The sequence below is a fragment of the Ranitomeya imitator genome, chromosome 1 (genome assembly GCF_032444005.1).
Source record: "Ranitomeya imitator isolate aRanImi1 chromosome 1, aRanImi1.pri, whole genome shotgun sequence".
Taxonomy (NCBI): Eukaryota; Metazoa; Chordata; class Amphibia; order Anura; family Dendrobatidae; genus Ranitomeya; species Ranitomeya imitator.
The window spans coordinates 1,140,998,425-1,141,021,210 of NC_091282.1; the positions used below are offsets into that span (position 1 = coordinate 1,140,998,425).

Below are 22,786 nucleotides of genomic sequence, written 5' to 3' on the forward strand. Positions count from 1 at the left end.
TCTGATCTGGGAAGACCGGTAGGATTGGACCAGGCTGGGCTGGTACGAAAGGGCCGAAAACAAAAGTAAGGCTGGCGCTGGAAGGCCGCCTTGGGCCTCTGTTGGGGAAGGAACTTGCTCTTTCCCCCTGTAGCGTCGGAAATCAGCTGGTCAAGCTTTTCACCGAAAAGACGCCCACTTAGAAAAGGGAGAGAGATCAGAGATTTTTTAGAGGAGGAATCTGCGCGCCACTCTCTGAGCCAAAGAGCCCTTCTGATAGAGATGGCGTTAGAAGCCGCCGAAGCTGCGCAATTCGCTGCATCGAGGGAGGCGTACATCACGTAATCGCTAGCCATGGCTATCTGTTTAGCCAGGTCCGCCATCTCAGACGGGAGGTCCTGTTCATGAATGGATTTCGCTAGAGCATCCGCCCAGGAAACCATTGCCTTGGTCACCCAAGCCGCGGCGAAGGAGGGGGACAGGGAAGAGCCTGAGGCTTCGTACACTGAGCGAGCTAGAGAATCTAGCTGGCGTTCAGAGGGACTCTTAATTGCTCTTAACTGAAAGAAGCGTTTTAGAAGCCAGGCGTGAGACCGGAGGATCTTTCACGAGATCTGCTGAGAAGGGATACTTCGATACCAGATCCTTCTTACCCGAGAAACGCTTATCTGGACGCTCCCTGTGACGTCTGACTATATCCAGAAAAGCTGGGTGAGAGGCAAAAGTTTTGTGGGAACGCTTGGTTCTGGTAAAAGAGACCGCGTGTTCCGGAGCGGAATTAGAGTCATCATCCACCTTAAGTGCGTGATTGACTGCTACAATGAGGGAGTCAACCGTAGCCCTGAACTCCGGAGCCTCCGGGTTCAAAGATACTTCGGACTCCTGTTCAGAGTCATGAACGCTGCGAGCCCCCAAAGAGGGTGAGTGAGAGGTGGAGCTGCCAGAGTCTGAGTGGCGAGGTGAGCGCTCAGGAGAGGAAGTGCGGGTCCGTTTTCTAGATGACCGTGCCTCTTTATGGAGAGAGCGGCCCCTGCTGGCCGACGATTCCCCTGCTACGGAGGGATCTCTTAGGACCTGTAACGGATTGCCCCGTTCCCCGGGAGGATTTTGAATGGATTTGATGGCGTTGGCTAAAAAATCCACGGACTGCGAAAGTGAAGCGACCCACGGGGGGGGGGGCTAGGTACACCGGAGTCGGTGGCAGTGGAGGGCTCCTGGGCACATGGGGCATCGCAGGCAGAGCAGAGGGGAGAGCTTTGAGGGCGAGGAAGTGGAGCCTGGCAGGTGGTACAAGCAGAAAAAAAGGTCGAAAGCACCTTTGAGGATTTTTTAGTCTTAGACTGAGACATGGTGTACACTAATGCCAGATAGGGTCTAGCCTAAGGAAGCGAGGGCGGCGCTGCAGGGGAGAGCTGACGGTCTCCTTACCCTGGTCCTGTGTCCCGCAGAGGAAGAAGAGAGAGGCGGCAGGAGGATTAGGCGACAGCTGGCGTGCACAGCGCTGCACGTGGAGGACGCTGCGGCTGGAAGACCAGGAGCTGCGGCGTGCAGAGAGATCCAAAATGGCCGCCGAGACCTGGGTGAGAGATCTCGCACACAGCGAGAAGCGCCAGGACCGGGGGGCGGAAAAAGGGGGCGGAGCCTATCGGGAAGCGCCAGATCCCCGGCCGGCTAGGCCGAAGCCGGGGACTAAATTTGCGGCTTCGGCCCGGCGCCCGGCCGCTGATGCCGGGACAACAAAGGGGGCCCAGAAAAAAAGTGCCACTAGTAAGGGGGAGCCCTCCGAACCGCAGAGCCGGCGCCACCCCCCCCCCCCCCCCATTCCACAAGACACTTACCCTGAAGGAGCAGCGCACCAGAGGCTGAGGTAGGAGTGTCTGGGGTGAAGAAAAGAGGGACGGTGCAGGGGTTGGGAAGCCTCCATCCACCAGCCCCAGAAAGGGGGGTGGAGAGGAACCGTCCACCACCTGAATCAGCCGCATGCAGTGGTGATGCAGGGTGTGCTGCACGGACGCCACGGGTACTAGTGCCTCTGTACAGCCGAGGGTGAAACCTGGTGGACAGGGCAGTCCGGCAATAAAAAGGCCTGGCTGCAGAAGAGGGTACTGGAGGTAAAACACCAGTGCTCGTCTGAACAAAGTGGGGAGATCGGTGTGTATTAGGAAAAAAAACCGTCGCCCCAAAAAGGTCAACTCAGGCAGTGGCTCCCACGTCGCAGGAGAGGATACGGTGAGGTGAAACTCCCGTGCTCGCCTGTTGTTGGTTCGGGGGAGATCGGACCATGAAAGAATCCGTCGCCCCCTTCGTCCGGGTAGAATTAAAAACCAGTGTGCCTCCTACGGACACTAAGCTTGAACTGGGTCTCTGGAAGCCAGCATGAGGGTGTATACTGCAGGGGAGGAGCTAACCTTTTTTTGTCTCAGCTTAGTGTCAGCCTCCTAGTGACAGCAGCATAACCCATGGTCCTGTGTCCCCCAATGAGGCGAAGGAGAAATATCATTTGCATAATAACTTGGAACACAGTGTATGTACGCCCGTTCCCATACATTAAAAAAGAAAGTGAATTCTCTGAGTCTGATAATGAGCACAGAGCGGTCCGATGGGCATCTCTGCACCATGCTTGACTCCCACTATGTGCCTTGTAAGACAGCCCCCTCAGCCTCTGATTTACACCATCCACAAAACCTAGCACTTGCACAGTGGACAAGACCGGCGCATGCGCCATTTGTCCTGCCTTGTTGAGGGCATTGGAAAGTCCTTCTCTGCTTATGCCATAGGGGACAGCATCAAAGTCAATGAGGTTATGTTACCACAGAGGGGATACAGAGCAAGATAAAAAAAGATGCCCATCAGAGTGCTCCACTAGTAATAGGTGGGGAAGGACTACATTGGGAAAACAATGACTGTCACGGGACGTGTGTCTATCGTGGTGTCCCTTATGATTAGGCATTTCGTCATATAAATACCTGGGTTTAAGGCAAAATTCATTCATTGCTCGGACTCCGGTGATAAAGTTATTCTTCATGTATTTGCTCCCATATTCTCTCTTTTTTAGCACGGCTTTAACTGCAATATTCAAGCACAGGGAAAAGTATAAAACTGTCCCATTAAATACATTTATTTATCTGAGTGCATGATATATGGTAACTGAAGGAAAAATGTATTTTCATGTATTTATTTTGGTAAATATTATTATATTATTTATTCTCATAGTTTTATGTATAAAAAAAAACAAAAAAAAAAAAAACATAAAAAATCCCATTAGTTACATTACAGAGAACCTGTCAAAAGATTCAGGCTGCCTGAAGATTAGTAGCACGAGTCAGACTTAGGCTGTGGCTTAACTCTGCAGCGTTTCAAAGAAAATATACCTGTAAAAGCTGTCCGGAGGCCATGCGGCTGGGGTGATTAGTCCGAGGGCAGTCGGTATATTCAGGTGATGCTTACTGCGGCTGGGGTGATTAGTCCGAGGGCAGTCGGTATATTCAGGTGATGCTTACTGCGGCTGGGGTGATTAGTCCGAGGGCAGTCGGTATATTCAGGTGATGCTTACTGCGGCTGGGGTGATTAGTCCGAGGGCAGTCTGTATATTCAGGTGATGCTTACTGCGGCTGGGGTGATTAGTCCGAGGGCAGTCGGTATATTCAGGTGATGCTTACTGCGGCTGGGGTGATTAGTCCGAGGGCAGTCGGTATATTCAGGTGATGCTTACTGCGGCTGGGGTGATTAGTCCGAGGGCAGTCGGTATATTCAGGTGATGCTTACTGCGGCTGGGGTGATTAGTCCGAGGGCAGTCTGTATATTCAGGTGATGCTTACTGCGGCTGGGGTGATTAGTCCGAGGGCAGTCGGTATATTCAGGTGATGCTTACTGCGGCTGGGGTGATTAGTCCGAGGGCAGTCAGTATATTCAGGTGATGCTTACTGCGGCTGGGGTGATTAGTCCGAGGGCAGTCTGTATATTCAGGTGATGCTTACTGCGGCTGGGGTGATTAGTCCGAGGGCAGTCGGTATATTCAGGTGATGCTTACTGCGGCTGGGGTGATTAGTCCGAGGGCAGTCTGTATATTCAGGTGATGCTTACTGCGGCTGGGGTGATTAGTCCGAGGGCAGTCGGTATATTCAGGTGATGCTTACTGCGGCTGGGGTGATTAGTCCGAGGGCAGTCGGTATATTCAGGTGATGCTTACTGCGGCTGGGGTGATTAGTCCGAGGGCAGTCAGTATATTCAGGTGATGCTTACTGCGGCTGGGGTGATTAGTCCGAGGGCAGTCTGTATATTCAGGTGATGCTTACTGCGGCTGGGGTGATTAGTCCGAGGGCAGTCTGTATATTCAGGTGATGCTTACTGCGGCTGGGGTGATTAGTCCGAGGGCAGTCTGTATATTCAGGTGATGCTTACTGCGGCTGGGGTGATTAGTCCGAGGGCAGTCGGTATATTCAGGTGATGCTTACTGCGGCTCGGGTGATTAGTCCGAGGGCAGTCTGTATATTCAGGTGATGCTTACTGCGGCTGGGGTGATTAGTCCGAGGGCAGTCTGTATATTCAGGTGATGCTTACTGCGGCTGGGGTGATTAGTCCGAGGGCAGTCAGTATATTCAGGTGATGCTTACTGCGGCTGGGGTAATTAGTCCGAGGGCAGTCGGTATATTCAGGTGATGCTTACTGCGGCTGGGGTGATTAGTCCGAGGGCAGTCAGTATATTCAGGTGATGCTTACTGCGGCTGGGGTGATTAGTCCGAGGGCAGTCAGTATATTCAGGTGATGCTTACTGCGGCTGGGGTGATTAGTCCGAGGGCAGTCTGTATATTCAGGTGATGCTTACTGCGGCTGGGGTAATTAGTCCGAGGGCAGTCAGTATATTCAGGTGATGCTTACTGCGGCTGGGGTGATTAGTCCGAGGGCAGTCAGTATATTCAGGTGATGCTTACTGCGGCTGGGGTGATTAGTCCGAGGGCAGTCCGTATATTCAGGTGATGCTTACTGCGGCTCGGGTGATTAGTCCGAGGGCAGTCAGTATATTCAGGTGATGCTTACTGCGGCTGGGGTGATTAGTCCGAGGGCAGTCAGTATATTCAGGTGATGCTTACTGCGGCTGGGGTGATTAGTCCGAGGGCAGTCAGTATATTCAGGTGATGCTTACTGCGGCTGGGGTGATTAGTCCGAGGGCAGTCTGTATATTCAGGTGATGCTTACTGCGGCTCGGGTGATTAGTCCGAGGGCAGTCGGTATATTCAGGTGATGCTTACTGCGGCTGGGGTGATTAGTCCGAGGGCAGTCCGTATATTCAGGTGATGCTTACTGTGGCTGGGGTGATTAGTCCGAGGGCAGTCTGTATATTCAGGTGATGCTTACTGCGGCTCGGGTGATTAGTCCGAGGGCAGTCGGTATATTCAGGTGATGCTTACTGCGGCTGGGGTGATTAGTCCGAGGGCAGTCCGTATATTCAGGTGATGCTTACTGTGGCTGGGGTGATTAGTCCGAGGGCAGTCTGTATATTCAGGTGATGCTTACTGCGGCTGGGGTAATTAGTCCGAGGGCAGTCAGTATATTCAGGTGATGCTTACTGCGGCTGGGGTGATTAGTCCGAGGGCAGTCAGTATATTCAGGTGATGCTTACTGCGGCTGGGGTGATTAGTCCGAGGGCAGTCCGTATATTCAGGTGATGCTTACTGCGGCTCGGGTGATTAGTCCGAGGGCAGTCAGTATATTCAGGTGATGCTTACTGCGGCTGGGGTGATTAGTCCGAGGGCAGTCAGTATATTCAGGTGATGCTTACTGCGGCTGGGGTGATTAGTCCGAGGGCAGTCAGTATATTCAGGTGATGCTTACTGCGGCTGGGGTGATTAGTCCGAGGGCAGTCTGTATATTCAGGTGATGCTTACTGCGGCTCGGGTGATTAGTCCGAGGGCAGTCAGTATATTCAGGTGATGCTTACTGCAGCTGGGGTGATTAGTCCGAGGGCAGTCTGTATATTCAGGTGATGCTTACTGTGGCTGGGGTGATTAGTCCGAGGGCAGTCGGTATATTCAGGTGATGCTTACTGTGGCTGGGGTGATTAGTCCGAGGGCAGTCTGTATATTCAGGTGATGCTTACTGCGGCTCGGGTGATTAGTCCGAGGGCAGTCTGTATATTCAGGTGATGCTTACTGCGGCTCGGGTGATTAGTCCGAGGGCAGTCAGTATATTCAGGTGATGCTTACTGCGGCTGGGGTGATTAGTCCGAGGGCAGTCTGTATATTCAGGTGATGCTTACTGTGGCTGGGGTGATTAGTCCGAGGGCAGTCAGTATATTCAGGTGATGCTTACTGTGGCTGGGGTGATTAGTCCGAGGGCAGTCTGTATATTCAGGTGATGCTTACTTGCCATGCCATTTTTTAGATTCTTACCGTCTTGGCGATTTCTGGCTCGGCTACATTAGGGCAGTGCTGTGACCCGTGACTACAGTTTAGCTACAGTGTCTACAGGGGTACTGAGGTAGTCCGAGACACGCCCCCCTGACTCCTCATTGGTTCTGGCTGGTGCTCTGACTTCTCAGATTGGCTGCTGGGAATGACTCACCGCTAATGGAAATATCAGGCGTTGTTTAAATGGGTCTACAGAGCAGTCAAAGCTTTAAGAAAGGTAACATACGCTTTTGCTAATGTGAACAGAGACAGGAAAAAAAAACATAGTAAAACTGATCACAAACCTTTAACTTGTATAGGGTCGTGCGCTAAAGTGCTTTTAAGTTCAGATTTGCCAAGATTCGGTCCTGATGAAGACACAAGAAACTTGTTAAAAAAACACAATAAGAAAATACACAATCTTATAATTTTCTCCAAATGGATCACAAGTATTATAGTTTTTAACAATAACAGTGTTTAAGAATATAAAGTGTTATTGTGATGTCAATATGGACAAAATCATGAGTTTTTTGGATGAAAATTGGAAATTTTTCCTATGGTTGTCTGACCCTGGCTATATGATAATGCCGCTCACTGTACGGATATCAAAAATAAATTTAAAGTGGTCTTAAAGTGGTGTTCTCAACATAGTGCTTCCCAATAACTGACAATTAGGACTGGCAGCATAGCTGGTGTCACAGGTCCCAGTTGTGTGCAGTCTGGGCCGCGGCACCACTGCAGCATTGGATCCTAAGGTCTGTCCAGCTTCAGAGCATCGATCACCAGCTCTATAGTTAGAAGCCTGCAAGTGCGCTTATTGCCTAGGAAACCGACCACCACTGAATGCAGAGGTGACCAGCAACATAAGTAACGAGCAGAAAACTATAAGGCCGGGATCACACTTGAGAGAAATACGGCCGAGTCTCGCATGGTAATACCCGACATTTCCGTCGTCACTCAGGAGCGGAGCGTCGGCCGCATAGCAATACATGGAGCCTCACGCTCCGCTCCAGAGAGACGGCGGCAATGTCGGGTATTACCATGCGAGACTCGGCCGTATTTCTCGCAAGTGTGATCCCGGCCTAAAAATGAAAAATACAACCTGAACGATTTAAAAAGATGGGAATAAACCTTTAAAAGAACATGAAAATAAGGTAAAAACACAAAGTCACCCAGATAGTCCTTTTAAACAAAATTCTAAAACAATCAATATACCGTAAACTGATTTTGCTCAGTAAAGCCAAATGGAAAAGCAGAGGACATACACAAACATTCCAGGCGACAGGTCATTAGAAGGTTCTTTATTGTCCACTACGGTTTATTTAATTACTTAAGTGGGCATGCATGGTGGCTCAGTGGTTAGCACTATATGGTGGCTCAGTGGTTAGCACTATATGGTGGCTCAGTGGTTAGCACTATATGGTGGCTCAGTGGTTAGCACTATATGGTGGCTCAGTGGTTAGCACTATATGGTGGCTCAGTGGTTAGCACTATATGGTGGCTCAGTGGTTAGCACTGTATGGTGGCTCAGTGGTTAGCACTGTATGGTGGCTCAGTGGTTAGCACTGTATGGTGGCTCAGTGGTTAGCACTGTATGGTGACTCAGTGGTTAGCACTATATGGTGGCTCAGTGGTTAGCACTATATGGTGGCTCAGTGGTTAGCACTATATGGTGGCTCAGTGGTTAGCACTGTATGGTGGCTCAGTGGTTAGCACTATATGGTGGCTCAGTGGTTAGCACTGTATGGTGACTCAGTGGTTAGCACTGTATGGTGGCTCAGTGGTTAGCACTATATGGTGGCTCAGTGGTTAGCACTATATGGTGGCTCAGTGGTTAGCACTATATGGTGGCTCAGTGGTTAGCACTATATGGTGGCTCAGTGGTTAGCACTGTTGTCTTGTAGCGCTGGAGTCCTGGGTTTAAAACCGACCAAGGACAACATCTGCAAGGAGTTTGTATGTTCTCCCCGTGTTTGGGTGGGTTTTCTCCAGGTTCTCCGGTTTCCATCCCTACACCAAATAGGGAATGTAGAATGTGAGCCCCAATGGGGACAGCGATGATAATATCTGTACAGAGCAGTGGAATATGATGCCGCTATATGAGCAAAGAATAATAAATGAATAAAGTGTCCTTTCAGAAAATAACCCCACATTATTTTTTTCTCCCTTGCTTGGAAAATAATTTGTTTTAAATAATACAAACACACACACATATATATAGCCTCACAGCAATTAGTGATGAGCGAATATACTCGTTACTTGAGATTTCCCGAGCACGCTCGGGGGTCCTCCGAGTATTTGTTAGCGCTCGAAGATTTAGTTTTCAACACAGCAGCTGAATGATTTACATCTGTTAGCCAGCTTGATTAAATGTGGGGATTCCCTAGCAACCAGGGAACCCCCACATATATTTATGCTGGCTAACAGTTGCAAATCATTCAGCTGCAGCGATGAAAACTAAATCTCCGAGCGCTAAAAAATACTCGGAGGACCCCCGAGCGTGCTCGGGAAATCTCAAGTAACGAGTATATTCGCTCATCACTAACAGCAATGCCAAACTAAATTTCTAATACGGTAGTTGTAAATCATAGATATGAAAGGTAAAAAAAAAAAAAAAAAAAAAAAAAGAGCCATTAGAGCTAAATCAGATTGACATTTATAAAGGAATTCATGAAAACTCCTCCCCCCAACCCCGCAGCCTCATAATACAGAATACCCTTGAACATGTCCGGTAATTGCCCAGGAGAGTGATCCGACTTGCTGGCATGATGGAGGAATGACCTGCAGCGACTGGCCCTCCCCCTGCAGCGACTGGCCCTCCCCCTGCAGCGACTGGCCCTCCCCCTGCAGCGACTGGCCCTCCCCCTGCAGCGACTGGCCCTCCCCCTGCAGCGACTGGCCCTCCCCCTGCAGCGACTGGCCCTCCCCCTGCAGCGACTGGCCCTCCCCCTGCAGCGACTGGCCCTCCCCCTGCAGCGACTGGCCCTCCCCCTGCAGCGACTGGCCCTCCCCCTGCAGCGACTGGCCCTCCCCCTGCAGCGACTGGCCCTCCCCCTGCAGCGACTGGCCCTCCCCCTGCAGCGACTGGCCCTCCCCCTGCAGCGACTGGCCCTCCCCCTGCAGCGACTGGCCCTCCCCCTGCAGCGACTGGCCCTCCCCCTGCAGCGACTGGCCCTGCCCCTGCAGCGACTGACCCTGCCCCTGCAGCGACTGGCCCTCCCCCTGCAGCGACTGGCCCTCCCCCTGCAGCGACTGGCCCTCCCCCTGCAGCGACTGACCCTCCCCCTGCAGCGACTGACCCTCCCCCTGCAGCGACTGACCCTCTCCCTGCAGCGACTGACCCTCCCCCTGCAGCGACTGACCCTCCCCCTGCAGCGACTGACCCTCTCCCTGCAGCGACTGACCCTCACCCTGCAGCGACTGGCCCTCCCCCTGCAGCGACTGGCCCTCCCCCTGCAGCGACTGGCCCTCCCCCTGCAGCGACTGGCCCTGCCCCTGCAGCGACTGACCCTGCCCCTGCAGCGACTGGCCCTCCCCCTGCAGCGACTGGCCCTCCCCCTGCAGCGACTGGCCCTCCCCCTGCAGCGACTGGCCCTCCCCCTGCAGCGACTGACCCTCACCCTGCAGCGACTGACCCTCCCCCTGCAGCGACTGGCCCTCCCCCTGCAGCGACTGGCCCTCCCCCTGCAGCGACTGGCCCTGCCCCTGCAGCGACTGACCCTGCCCCTGCAGCGACTGCCCCTCCCCCTGCAGCGACTGGCCCTCCCCCTGCAGCGACTGGCCCTCCCCCTGCAGCGACTGGCCCTCCCCCTGCAGCGACTGACCCTCCCCCTGCAGCGACTGACCCTCCCCCTGCAACGACTCACCCTCTCCCTGCAGCGACTGACCCTCTTCCTGCAGCGACTGACCCTTCCCCTGCAGCGACTGACCCTCCCCCTGCAGCGATTGACCCTCCCCCTGCAGCGACTGACCCTCTCCCTGCAGCGACTGACCCTCTCCCTGCAGCGACTGACCCTCACCCTGCAGCGACTGACCCTCACCCTGCAGCGACTGACCCTCACCCTGCAGCGACTGACCCTCCCCCTGCAGCGACTGACCCTCCCCCTGCAGCGGCTGACCCTCTCCCTGCAGCATTCACAGTCATGATGGCAATAACAGCATGAGCATTTCTCTATAGATTACACTAGATACTACGCCGGGTTCCTTCCAAACTTGTTGAATACTTGAACGACATCATGAACATGGAGGGAACCGGTGACATTACATCATTCCTACGAATCGGCTTTATTGGGTCACATTTCTCTAACCTGCTTGATGTCATCTTAGCATATCCAGAATGGATTACCGTACTTTAAACGTAAAACTAGGTCAGCACAGGAAAAAAGTAAAAGTGTAAAATTAAATAAAAAATATCAGTGGTAATAAATAGGAACATTCCTCATACTAATAATTCAAGTTGAGGACAAAGTCGCAGGACAGCCATGTCAGTAGTCGGTGGCCTTAGGATCCTCAGCGCCTATTCTGTTTAGTAGGCCGCCACAACGATGATGAGAAATAATCAGAATAGGTACTGGAGGATGCTAGCCCAAAGAAAGAGGTTCGTAGGGCTCCGGCCACAGGCTGCCGATACAGCCACTGGACTGGGGTTCTGTGAATCTTTATTGCTCAGATCTCCACTTGTTGAGTACACAACAGACGTCTATTCTCCAATGTCTTTTACCCATCGATACCTAGTAGAGGCAAGTTTCTCCATGGATGAACAGAAAACCCTTAGCCTGGTCCCAGTGCAGTACAGGAATATACCAAACTACAGGAGAACGCACTGAACGAGGCTATGGGTCTCTATTAGTGATGAGCGAACGTGGTCGGATAAGGTGTTATCTGAGCATGCTGGTGTGCTAATAACAGGCTCTAGTCGCCCGTTGCTGCATTCCTGATAGACAGCGGTAACACATGCGGGGATCGCATGTTTGTTAGGTAAGCCCTGCATATGTTGTGGCCGAACATATTATTCTAGCATCCCATAGTCACTCGGTTAGCCCCCGAGCATGCATGGATGACGCCCTATCTGACCACATTTGCTCAGCACTACTCTTTATATACCCGACAGATGTCAGCTATATTTTTTTACTTGTTATGGCGTATGAAAGTGCAGCAGATAGCACTGATTCACAGTGGGCTACTACATACGTGTACTATACTCCCCACTGGCTAGCGATGCCACAGTATGGCTACACATTAAGAATACTCACGCCATAGCCTGTAGTGTCCTACATAGACAGCATTAGGCCCCTGTAACCAGACCCTCTACGCCCGGGTCTGCGTCCTACCCCTTTAGAGGTATGGCATAGTGCAGACTGCAGTTCTACAACTCACTGCCATCTAGAGCACGCTCACTTTTCCAATGCGTCCTACATTCCTCCCCTATCATGTGATCCGGCAAGAAATGTATTTAGAGAAAAAGCCCCTTTAAGATTTGGCAGTAAAAATACCAATTTCCTGTCGATATAAGTAGATTTTCTTGGATGCTTATTAAAAATCCAGATGATCTCTAATCTAAAAAAAAACAAAAAAAAACGAGAAAAACAATTGGATCCAAGCTGAACTGAACATTACTATAAGTGTTCTCCGCAATCATCTCCAGATTGTGTATGGACAGCCACCTTCAGGGGGTTTTCAAGGTATATATTTTTTGTGGGATAATGGGTCTGAGTTAGGCTAAAAAATAAATGAATAAAAAGACGCTCCTCACCCTCCCCAGGCTCAGCGCCGCCCCGGTGGTCTTTGCAGCGGTGATTTACACTGAAGGTGTGACGGAGAGGCAACGCTGGACCTGGGGAGGGTGAGGAACAGCTCTTTTTAATTATTTCACCCACCCCAGACCCATGAACTGAAAATGTATAACTGGAAAAGCCTTTTCCCATACAAACCAGACTCGGTATTATATGTGCAGCATATCTGGGCCAAAGTATCAGGAATTATGACAGCGACAGAAGAATTGGAGACAGAAAATCTGGCTCTTTCGACACCGAAGATTGAAAAATCTGATTTTGTTCTTCTTCCTATAACTCAGGACAATACTGAGCGACACAAAGCACACAATGAATAATTGTAAGCACACACATTTATCATGAACCATCGCAGAGAGAGAACAAAACTTCCCCGAAAATACAAACAACTGATGGATTTCAGGGAAATTAATATCCGTTTGTTTTGCTAATGACGGCAGATGTTTTTGTCTTATAAATCTTATGCGGGGGAGATGGAGCTTGAAGTATTGCTGCTTAGATATTCAGGATTTGTAATAAGTGACTAGCTTCTTGCCTTAGACTACATCTAGACGTGGTGCGAATGTAATGATGTGAAGCGATTGGGGCCGGGCGCTCAGGGCAGACACAGAAAAGGGGATTTAGAAATTAAAACTTACTACCTATCCAGAGTCCGACCGATCCTGAGCGGGGGGCTCTGAGATGATCAGTAGACCACCCGGGGACTTTTAGGCTCTCCCTCTCTCACATGAGATGGGTGTGCGAGTGACTATTGTATTGCCCTGTGCGTCCTGGAATGTGTTATGGGACAGGAATGGGGTTTTAAAGAGACAGTCAGCACAGAATGACTGGTCAAACCAAGCTGATGACCCCACCGTGAAGCACCGAGCGGAGGGACTTGGTCTGAACAATCTTTCTGAGCTGACCGTCCCTGTAAATGAAGTCCCAGGCCACTAATACAGTCTGGAGATTGACACAAATTTGAGTTTTCACAAAGTTTGATGCTTCAGTGTTTTTACCTCTTTTAGTCAGATGTTTCTATGGTTACTGACGAATATCAGTATTTTAGTAGTTTTTAAACTTTTATTAACAAATGCATCAAGTTTATATAACGACTCGATAATTACTGTGTTGACCCTTATTTTTCTGGACATCTGACCTTTGCACTGGCAGCTATCAGCTCATGGGCCAAATCCTTATCCAGGATGTGCTGGGAGATGATCACAGTATGGCTACGGTCACACTAGCAGTATTTGGTCAGTATTTTACATCAGTATTTGTAAGCCAAAACCAGGAGTGGAACAAATAGAGGAAAAGTATAACAGAAACATATGCACCACTTCTGTACTTATCACCCACTCCTGGTTTTGGCTTACAAATACTGATGTAAAATACTGACCGAATACTGATAGTGTGACGGCAGCCTACGGGCTGCACTCAGACCAATGTTATTCATTAGTAGCGCTTACGTGATTTTTCACACTAAGAAACGGTTATTGAAAAGAAAAAAAAAAACGCAGCATGCTGCAATTTCACTGAAATCTGATGCCACTGACCCAATCAAGTCTATAGGTGCGTGAACGACATCGGACTGCACTCTGATGACATCTAAGTGCAATCAGATTTCCATGGACCGAGAAAATGGAGACATTATGTTCATCTTCCCCTCATAGTGTGCTCTGATTCTCTCATTCGAGACAATCAGATCACACTATGCCGACAACCGGATCAAACTCTGATCAGAGTGTCAGTTATATAATCAGCCTGATTCTCTCAGATGAGAAAAGATATATTTGGCCAGATTTTCTCGGATGAGCCCCTTCCATGGATAAAAAGCCCCCACACGAGAGGTCTTAGGATCCTTCTTCTCCGGACAATCACTCTTCTTGATGTCCCAAACAGAACGCATGGGGTTTCATCAGAGAAAGTCACTTTACCCCCAGTCCTGTGCAGTCCAATGCCTGTACTTCCTGCAGAATATCAGTCTCAAGGAAGTACAGGGATAGGACTGCAGAGGACTGGAAGAATGATTGTCCAGAGAAGAAAAGGTGAGCGCTACCATGAGTCCTGTGTAATGCCGCAGTAAGGCGTCCTGAGACCATTCCTATGTGGGGACGTTTCATCCATGTTGGGGGCTCACCTACAATTGTGCCTAAGGCTACGTTCACATTTGTGGCTTTGGACGCAGCGTCGTGGACGCAACGCACGACAGACGCAAGTAGAACGCATGCATTTTTGACGCATGCGTTCAACCCTTTTTTAATATATAGGGTCTTTTCAGTGTCTCTATTTTTAAAGTAAAGAACGCATGCGTCCTACAACGCACAACAACGCAAGTACTTGCGTCTTCTGCGTTGCCAATACACTTCAATGGAGGTTTTGAAGTTTCGACGACGCAAATACAACGCAAGTGCGACGCAAGCGTTTTTTAAAAATTTTGGACGCAGAAAAAATGCAACATGTTGCGTTTGCAACGCACTGCCAGGTGCGTCGAAAGGACGCATGCGTCGCAAAACGCACCGAAACGCATGAAAACGAACGCACATGCGTCCCCAATGTTAAACATAGGGAAGCATGACGCGTGCGTTGTTTTGCGGCGACGCCGCTGCGTCCAAAGCCGCAAATGTGAACGTAGCCTAAGATGACTGCCATGAATGAAGAATGGGATCTAAACATCCTCCAAGAGCAACTTCTCCCAACAATCCAGGAGTAATTAAGGGATGAACAATACTTTTACCAGCATGATGGAGACCATGTCACAAGTGATAGGCAAGTAGCTGGGTGATAGCCATCTGACAGGGTGGAGGGCAGAAATCTTGAAATCTAGGGGTCAATGTATTTATCAATAACAATTTAAAAGTGATGAAATGCTGATAATTGTGCATCAGTAACCAGAGAAACATCTGAGGAAGAGCTGGAGACACAGAAGCAGCAAACAAGGAGAAAACAGAACTTTATGGCAGTCTCAAAGGATTTGGCCAGAGCATTATACACACCAAACCAATTACTATCATTTACGTTTTTCTATAATGAACTTTTCTCCTACAGTGTCACGCATGCTAATGAGGCAGGACTAGTCCGGCAGAGCGTCTCTTATCCTAGACTAGTCCTACATCAGGTCTTCTAATCACTCTTCCTACACTGGCCTCCATACACTAGCCATTATGGTAGGACCATTATGTAGGCTGTCATTCCCCTCCCCAAGGAGGTGCGATAAGTGGATCCAAGGAAGGACTAGTGTGGTGGAAGATATGCCCCATTGGACTGGTCCAGCCTCATTACCATATGTGGCGCTCAGGATTGGAGTTTATTCTTGAAAGATTGCAATGTTAGACGGTATTTTCAAGCACCTTATAGAATCATAGAATGGTAGAGTTGGAAGGGACCTCCTGGGTCATCTGGTCCAACCCCCTGCTCAAAGCTGGATTCACTAAATCATCCCAGACAGATGTCTACCCAGCCTCTGTTTGAAGACTTCCATGGAAGGAGAACTCACCATCTCTCGTGGCAGTCTGTTCTACTCATTGATCACGATGATGCTTCTACAATGTGACAGCCCTTGAGATATTTGTAGACAGATATTAAGTCTCCTCTCAGTCTTCTTTTTTGCAAGCTAAGCATTCCCAAATTCTGTAAACGTTCCTCATAGGACATGGTTTGCAGAGCGGTCACCATTCTGGTCGCTCTTCTCTGAACTTGCTCCAGTTTGTTGATGTGTTGTTTTTTTTTAAATGTGGTGTCCAAAACTGGACACAGTATTCCAGGTGAGGTCTGACCAAAGAGGAGTAGAGGGCAATAATGACTTCACGTGATCTAGACTGTATGCTTCTGTTGATACATCCTAGGATTGCATTTGCCTTTTTTGCTGCTGCATCACACTGTTGACTCATGTTCAGTCTGTGATCTATTAGTATACCCAAGTCATTTTCACATGTGCTGTTGCTTAGCCAATTATGAATCCACCTAACAGTTGCCTTGTTCATTCCATACTTCGTCATTTTTTCAATAAGGATTGTGTGAGATACGTTGTCAAATGCTTTGCTGAAGTCAAGATATACTATATCTACATCATTTCCCTGGTCCACACAGTCAGTGATTCTGTCATAGAAGGAAATTAAGTTAGTCTGACATGGCTTATTAGTTACAAACCCATGCTGACTCTGTTTAATCACTCCATTCTTATCCAGGTACTTACATACATGTTGTTTAATAATTTGTTCAAAGATCTTTCCTGGTATAGACGTCAGACTTACCGGCCTATAGTTCCCTGGGTCCACCTTCTTCCCCTTTTTGAAGATAGGAACAATATTTGCACATCTCCAGTCTTCTGGGACTTCTCCTGTACTCCAAGAATATTCAAAGGTTATGGAGAGTGGTTCAAAAATTTCTTCTGCTATCTCCTTCAGTACTCTAGGGTGTAATTCATCTGGACCTGGAAACTTGAATTCATTTATGTTAGCTAAGTGTTTCCTCACTATCTTTCTGTTTATAGATATCCTGGATTCTTCTATTCCCTTATTAGGACAGTGAAAAACAGTTGATGTTACATTTCCTTTCTGAGAGAAAACAGATGCAAAATAGGAATTTAACCCCTTTCTGACCTCGGACGGGATAGTACGTCCGAGGTCAGATCCCCAGCTTTGATGCAGGCTCCGGCGGTGAGCCCACATCAAAGCCATGACATGTCAGCTGTTTTGTACAGCTGACATGTGCGCGCAATAGCGGCAAGTGGAATCGCGATCCACCCGCCGCTATTAACTAGTTAAATGCCGCTGTCAAACGCTGACAGCGGCATTTAACTACCGCTTCCAGCCACGCGGCCAGAAATGAGCACATTGCCGACCCCCGTCACATGATCGGTGGTCAGCGATGCGTCAGGATAGTGACCATAGCAGTGCTTGAGACCTCTATGGTTACTGATGCCGGTTTGCTGTGAGCGCCACCCTGTGGTCGGCGCTCATAGCAAGCCTGTAATTCAGCTGCATAGCAGCGATCTGATAATCGCTCCTATGTAGCTGAGCCGATCCATTTGTGCCAGCTTCTAGCCTCCCATGGAGGCGATTGAAGCATGGCAAAAGTTAAAAAAAAAAAAAGTTTAAAAAAATCTGAAATAAAAAAATGTAAAAGTTTAAATCACCCCCTTTCGCCCCATTCAAAATAAAACAATAAAAATAAAATCAAATATACACATATTTGGTATTGCAGCGTATTGCACCGCCAGAGCCCGCATCAAAGCGGGGCTTCTGACCTCGGACGTACTATCCCGTCCGAGGTCAGAAAGGGGTTAAGCATCCTATTTAATAGAATGCAATCTGCATTTTTTTGTGCACATGCTGCATTTTTTTTCCTGAGCGGATTCCCATTCCAGAAAAAAATGCAGCATGTTCATTAAGGCTATATTCACACTTAGCGGTTTTTACCGCGGAACCGCCGCGATTTTGATGCTGCGGGTCCGCAGCAGTTTCCATAGCGTTTACAGTAACATGTAAACCCTATGGAAACCGCAAACCGCTGTGCACATGCTGCGGGAAAAACCGCGCGGGAACGCAGCGGTTTACAACCCGCAGCATGTCACTTCTTTGTGCAGAATCGCTGCGATTCTGCACCCATAGGAATACATTGAACCGCTTACTTCCCGCATGGGGCTGTGCCCACGTTGCGGGAAGTAAGCGAATAATGTGCGGGTGGTACCCGGGGTGGAGGAGAGGAGACTCTCCTCCAGGCCCTGGGAACCATATTTGGGGTTAAAAAATAAAAAATCTGGTTATACTCACCCTCTGATGTCCGGAGCTCCTGGGCGCTGCACGCGGCCGTCCGGTCAGAGTTGCTGTGCGACCAGGACCTGCGGTGACGTCGCGGTCACATGACCGTGACGTCACGAAGGGTCCTTCTCCCACAGCATCTTAGGAACCGGACCGCCGGGTGCAGCGCCCAGGAGATCCGGACATCAGAGGGTGAGTATAACCAATTTTTATTATTTTTAACATTACTATTGATGCTGCATATTGCTGCATATGCAGCATCAATAGTATAGGCGGAAACCCGCAGCGGAAAACGCGGAACAAACCGCGATAAATCTGCAGGGAGAACCGCAGTTGTTTTGCCCTGCAGATTTATCAAATCCGCTGCGGGAGAACCCGCAGGGACCCGACGCAAGGTGTGAACATAGCCTAAATTTGCGGAATTGCGGGGATTCCGCACACCTAGGAATGCATTGATCTGCTTACTTCCCGCATGGGGCTATGCCCACCATGCGGGAAGTAAGCAGATCATGTGCGGTTGGTACCCAGGGTGGAGGAGGAGACTTTCCTCCACAGACTGGGCACCATATGATTGGCTAAAAAAAAAAAAAATTAAAATTAAAAATCGTGATATACTCACCTTCTGATGGCCCCGAAGTCCTCCCGCCTCTAAGCGGTGCACGCGGCCGCTTCCGTTCCTATAGATGGTGTGTGTGAAGGACCTGCGATGACGTCGCGGTCACATGACTGCGACGTCATCGAAGGTCCTGCACACATACCATCTATAGGAACGGAAGCCGCTGAGGAGATCGGGACGTCAGAAGGTGAGAACCATTTTTTTAAAATTATTTTTAACATTCTATCTTTTACTATTGATGAGGCATAGGCTGCATCAATAGTAAAAAGTTGGTCACACTTGTCAAACACTATGTTTGACAAGTGTGACCAACCTGTCAATCAGTTTTCCAAGCGATGCTACAGATCGCTTGGAAAACGCTAGCATTCTGCAAGCTAATTATGCTTGTAAAACGCTAGTTTTCTGCGGGAATATGCATGCCAATTCCGCATGCGATATACCCGCGGCAGGAGGCGCAGAATTGCCGTGGAAATTTCCGCGGAAATTCTGCAACGTGTGCACTTAGCCTTATGGTGTCCTTTCCGTTGTTATCTCCTTGTATTCTTACCCAGTTTCCACAGATCTCCCAGTCTCTGAAGCTTCAATCTCTGTGCAGATATACGCTTTTCTAACATACAATGCGACACCTCCTCCTCGTTTATCAAGTCTGTTTCTTGCTAATAAGTTGTATCCTTCTAGCCTTGTATTCCAATCATGTGTATCGTCCCACCAAGTTTCAGTGATTCCAATGACATCATATTTCTTTTCCTGTGTTAGTAGTTCCAATTCTCCTTGTTTGTTGTCCATGCTTTGTGCATTCGTATAGAAACATTTTAGTTATTGGAAAAAAAAAAAATTGGTGCAGATACCCCATTGGTAGCGGCAGGAAACGGTCAGGGGAGCCAACAGGTTCTCTTTAGCGCCTCATACTATGAGGCTGCAGCACGTTCCTTCAATACTCGGAGACACATCTAGTCGCTAATAAATATGGTAGCCCAGCAAAAAACTGTCTTGGAAACCCACACCCCCTCCAATGTTAATATTACATTTTTGTGAGACCATGAACCGGGGCCCAGATACCTCTAAGTTATCATCAAAGGAGATGGGTGAATATTGGAACTATAAATGAAAAACTGAGCTCCCCATTTCATTAAATGGGTTCTCTGGTTTCGAAAAACAGAAAAATATGAAGAAATATAGAAAGTTGTCACACTTGAGTCAGAAAATTGGCGACCAGTCTGTGTATTGTGATCCGATCTCGGACCGATTCAGACAGATGTCTGAATGCGCCCTTAGTTGTGTTTGGAGTTGAAAGTCTTTTTGTGCAAGAGCCTCAGGCACCTCGCGACTTCCACAACCCCAGTTTAACCCTAGAACGCGTACCTGGGGCCTCGCAGGCCTGCTAGGTTATTTGTTTTCTATTATCTGTAAAACTACATTAGTTAGAATTTTGAAACTCAAGGTAATCCTCAGGTATATAGTTGTTAGTAATATCCAGTTGTTCATATATTTTTATGTTATAGGCATCTCGTATACCAACGCTTTTTTTGTGACTACCCCAGATTCACGTACCTGGGGCCTTTGAGGCCTGCTTGGGTTTACATGTACTCCTCAGTCTTTTTATCCAATATATGCCCAGTAAGCCAGCTAAATACGGCATAAAAATTTTCTGGATGTGCGATTCAGCAACTTATTATGGGATGAATGGCATGATTTACTGTGGAAAAGAAGCTGACGCTCCAGTCCAGAAAGATCTATGTTCCAACATAGTGAAAACACTAGCTTTACCAATTTTCCATTCTGGAAAAAATATCACTATGGATAATTATTTTACTAATTTAGAACTGGCCAATTTTTTGCTTCAGAAACAACTAACACTTGTTGGTACAATGAGACCAAACCGCTGCGAAATTCCACCAATAATGAAGCACAATGCACAGTGACCAATCTACGAGAGTGTATTCGGTTTCTGCAATGAGGCAACAATGGTGTCCTATAAAGCCAAGAAAGAAAAATCTGTGATATTACTGAGCACAATGCATCACGATGAAAGTATTGACACCAATGACAGGAAACAAAAACCTGAAATTATACTTCATTACAATAAGACAAAAGGAGGTGTCGACAAGATGGACGAAATGATTACTGAATATTCGTGTAAAAGGCAGACTAAACGTTGGCCTGTTGCCCTTTTTTCCAATATCCTTGATGTGTCATCCCTCAATAGCTATATTGTTTATTGTCAAACTAATCCAGAATTCCATGCCAACAGGAATGACAAGAGACGTCTATTTTTGACAGAACTTTGTTATGAACTTTTGATGCCTACTATGCTAGAGAGAAGCAGCACAAAATGCTTATCAAGGCAAATTACAGAGGCAATGATCCGATGTGGAATATGCTTTCAGGAACAGCCAGAGCAAAGAGAAAAAAAAAAGAAAGCGCTGCTATATTTGTCCAGCAAAGAAAGAAAGAAAATCGGAGCGTTTCTGTTCTACTTGCGGACAAAATGTATGCAGGGAACATTCTGAAGAAAAAATAATATGCAAGAATTGTCAGGGGAATATGTAAAGTGGAAAATAAATATTCCTGCACCAAGTTTGCTACAGACTTTATGTAAAAACTTTTTATAAGAAAAAATGTATCCATCATAAAAAATTGCACTGAGTGAATATATTGGGCGTGCCCGTTTAGTTACATTTTTGTTGTTTTATGTACATAATTTTTTTTGGGAATTATACACATCTTAGGCTATGTTCCAAGTAGCGCTGGGCTTCACCAGAATGGGATCCATAATGGATCTGACCTCCTGGTAACTCCAGCTAAGGCTGATGGAATGCCGGGATTCCACCAGCCTTAGCTGAGGTCACCAGGAGGTCAGATCCATTACGGATCCCCTCCTGGTGGACCCCAGCGCTAGTGGGAATGCATCCTTACTTTGCAAATTTAAAATAAACTTTGAAAAGTATTTTTATTTGAGTTATTCCATGTTATTTGCACACAGGCCTAAAAGGCCCCAGGTACGTGAATATGGGGTAGTCACAAAAAAAGCGTTGCTATACGAAATGCCTATAACATAAAAATATACGAACAACTGGAAATTACTAACAACTATATAGCTGAGGAATACCTAGAGTTTCAAAATTGTAACTAAAGTAGTTTTACAGAAAATAATAAAAAAGTAACCTGACAGGCCTGCGAGGCCCCAGGTACGCGTTCTACCAGCCTTAGCCGGGGTCACCAGGAGGTCAGATCCATTACGAAATCCCGTCCAGGCGGACCCCAGAGCTAGTGGGAATGCATGCTTACTTTCAAATAACTTTGAAAAAAAAATTTTTTTGAGTTATTCCATGTTATTTGAAAACAGGCCTCAAAGGCCCCAGGTACGTAAGTGTAGATTTCTATGGTCACGCATTCTAGGGTTAAGGACCGAAAATTATTCCATTGTGCTGTGAGAGATAATGACATCCATTCATCTGCAGAGAATGTTCTTACTAACTTTTTCCAAGAGCCGAGGAGAACGGTTATGAGCCCAGAAAATCTATGAAGGGCAACCTAATAAAAGTCACTGCTCCCTGAAGCTTCTGCTTCTATAAAAAATGTACATGTCCTACAGAGAAGAAAGTCACTAATGGCCAGATTTCCACCGGCATCAAGCTCTACATACATAAAATACATTGTGGAGTGAGAACATGTATCCAAGAATTATTTTTACTGCATAAGTCCTAATGTTCTCCAAGGCAGTTTTTGCTTTAATTTTGTAAACTTGTTTACAGAAAAACTTAGAGGACGTCAACCTAAGAAAACCGCTCTCCGCCATCATCTGCCTTTACGGACTGTCAGCTTCACCTCCTGCCATCCTCTTCTAAAAACCTGTTATTGAAAACTCAGGTGTTAACCGATAATGCCCCTTAGCTAGATTTACACATCAGTCCTGGTGCCAGAAATCGCCCCAATAGGAAGGACACTTAGAAAACAATCAATCCTCCTATGCTCGGCTAAAAACCACGACCAGTCACAAGCGGCAGGTATCAGCCCAGTATTATACCTTCTACAGGGACTAAACTCAGACTCATTGTATTTATTATTTTTTTGCTGAAGGAGGTTTAGATGTTTTCCTAAAAACCTTAAGATGACTACAAATACTGACTGCCTTAGACCTTATTAAAATGTATGCAGATTTTATTGCCGCAGCCCTTAGTTTTCCACTTTGGCACACAGGTAAAAACTTTTATCCCTGGACGGAGGTTAAAGCGATGCTATGGCAGCTGCAGCAGCGGTGGCAGTGATTAATGG

General features: G+C 47.8%; 1 protein-coding gene across 1 annotated transcript in view; it reads right to left on the minus strand.

Annotated features, from left to right (window-relative positions):
• The window catches only part of SLC30A9 (solute carrier family 30 member 9), a 125,200-nt gene that overhangs the window by 84,515 nt on the left and 17,899 nt on the right, over positions 1–22,786 (minus strand). Inside the window, exons 3-4 of the mRNA XM_069744537.1 lie at positions 6,671–6,733; positions 2,946–3,045 (exon numbers count right to left, since the gene is read on the minus strand). Of these exons, the coding sequence (XP_069600638.1) occupies positions 2,946–3,045; positions 6,671–6,733 (163 nt within the window). The remainder of the gene's footprint in view (positions 1–2,945; positions 3,046–6,670; positions 6,734–22,786) is intronic.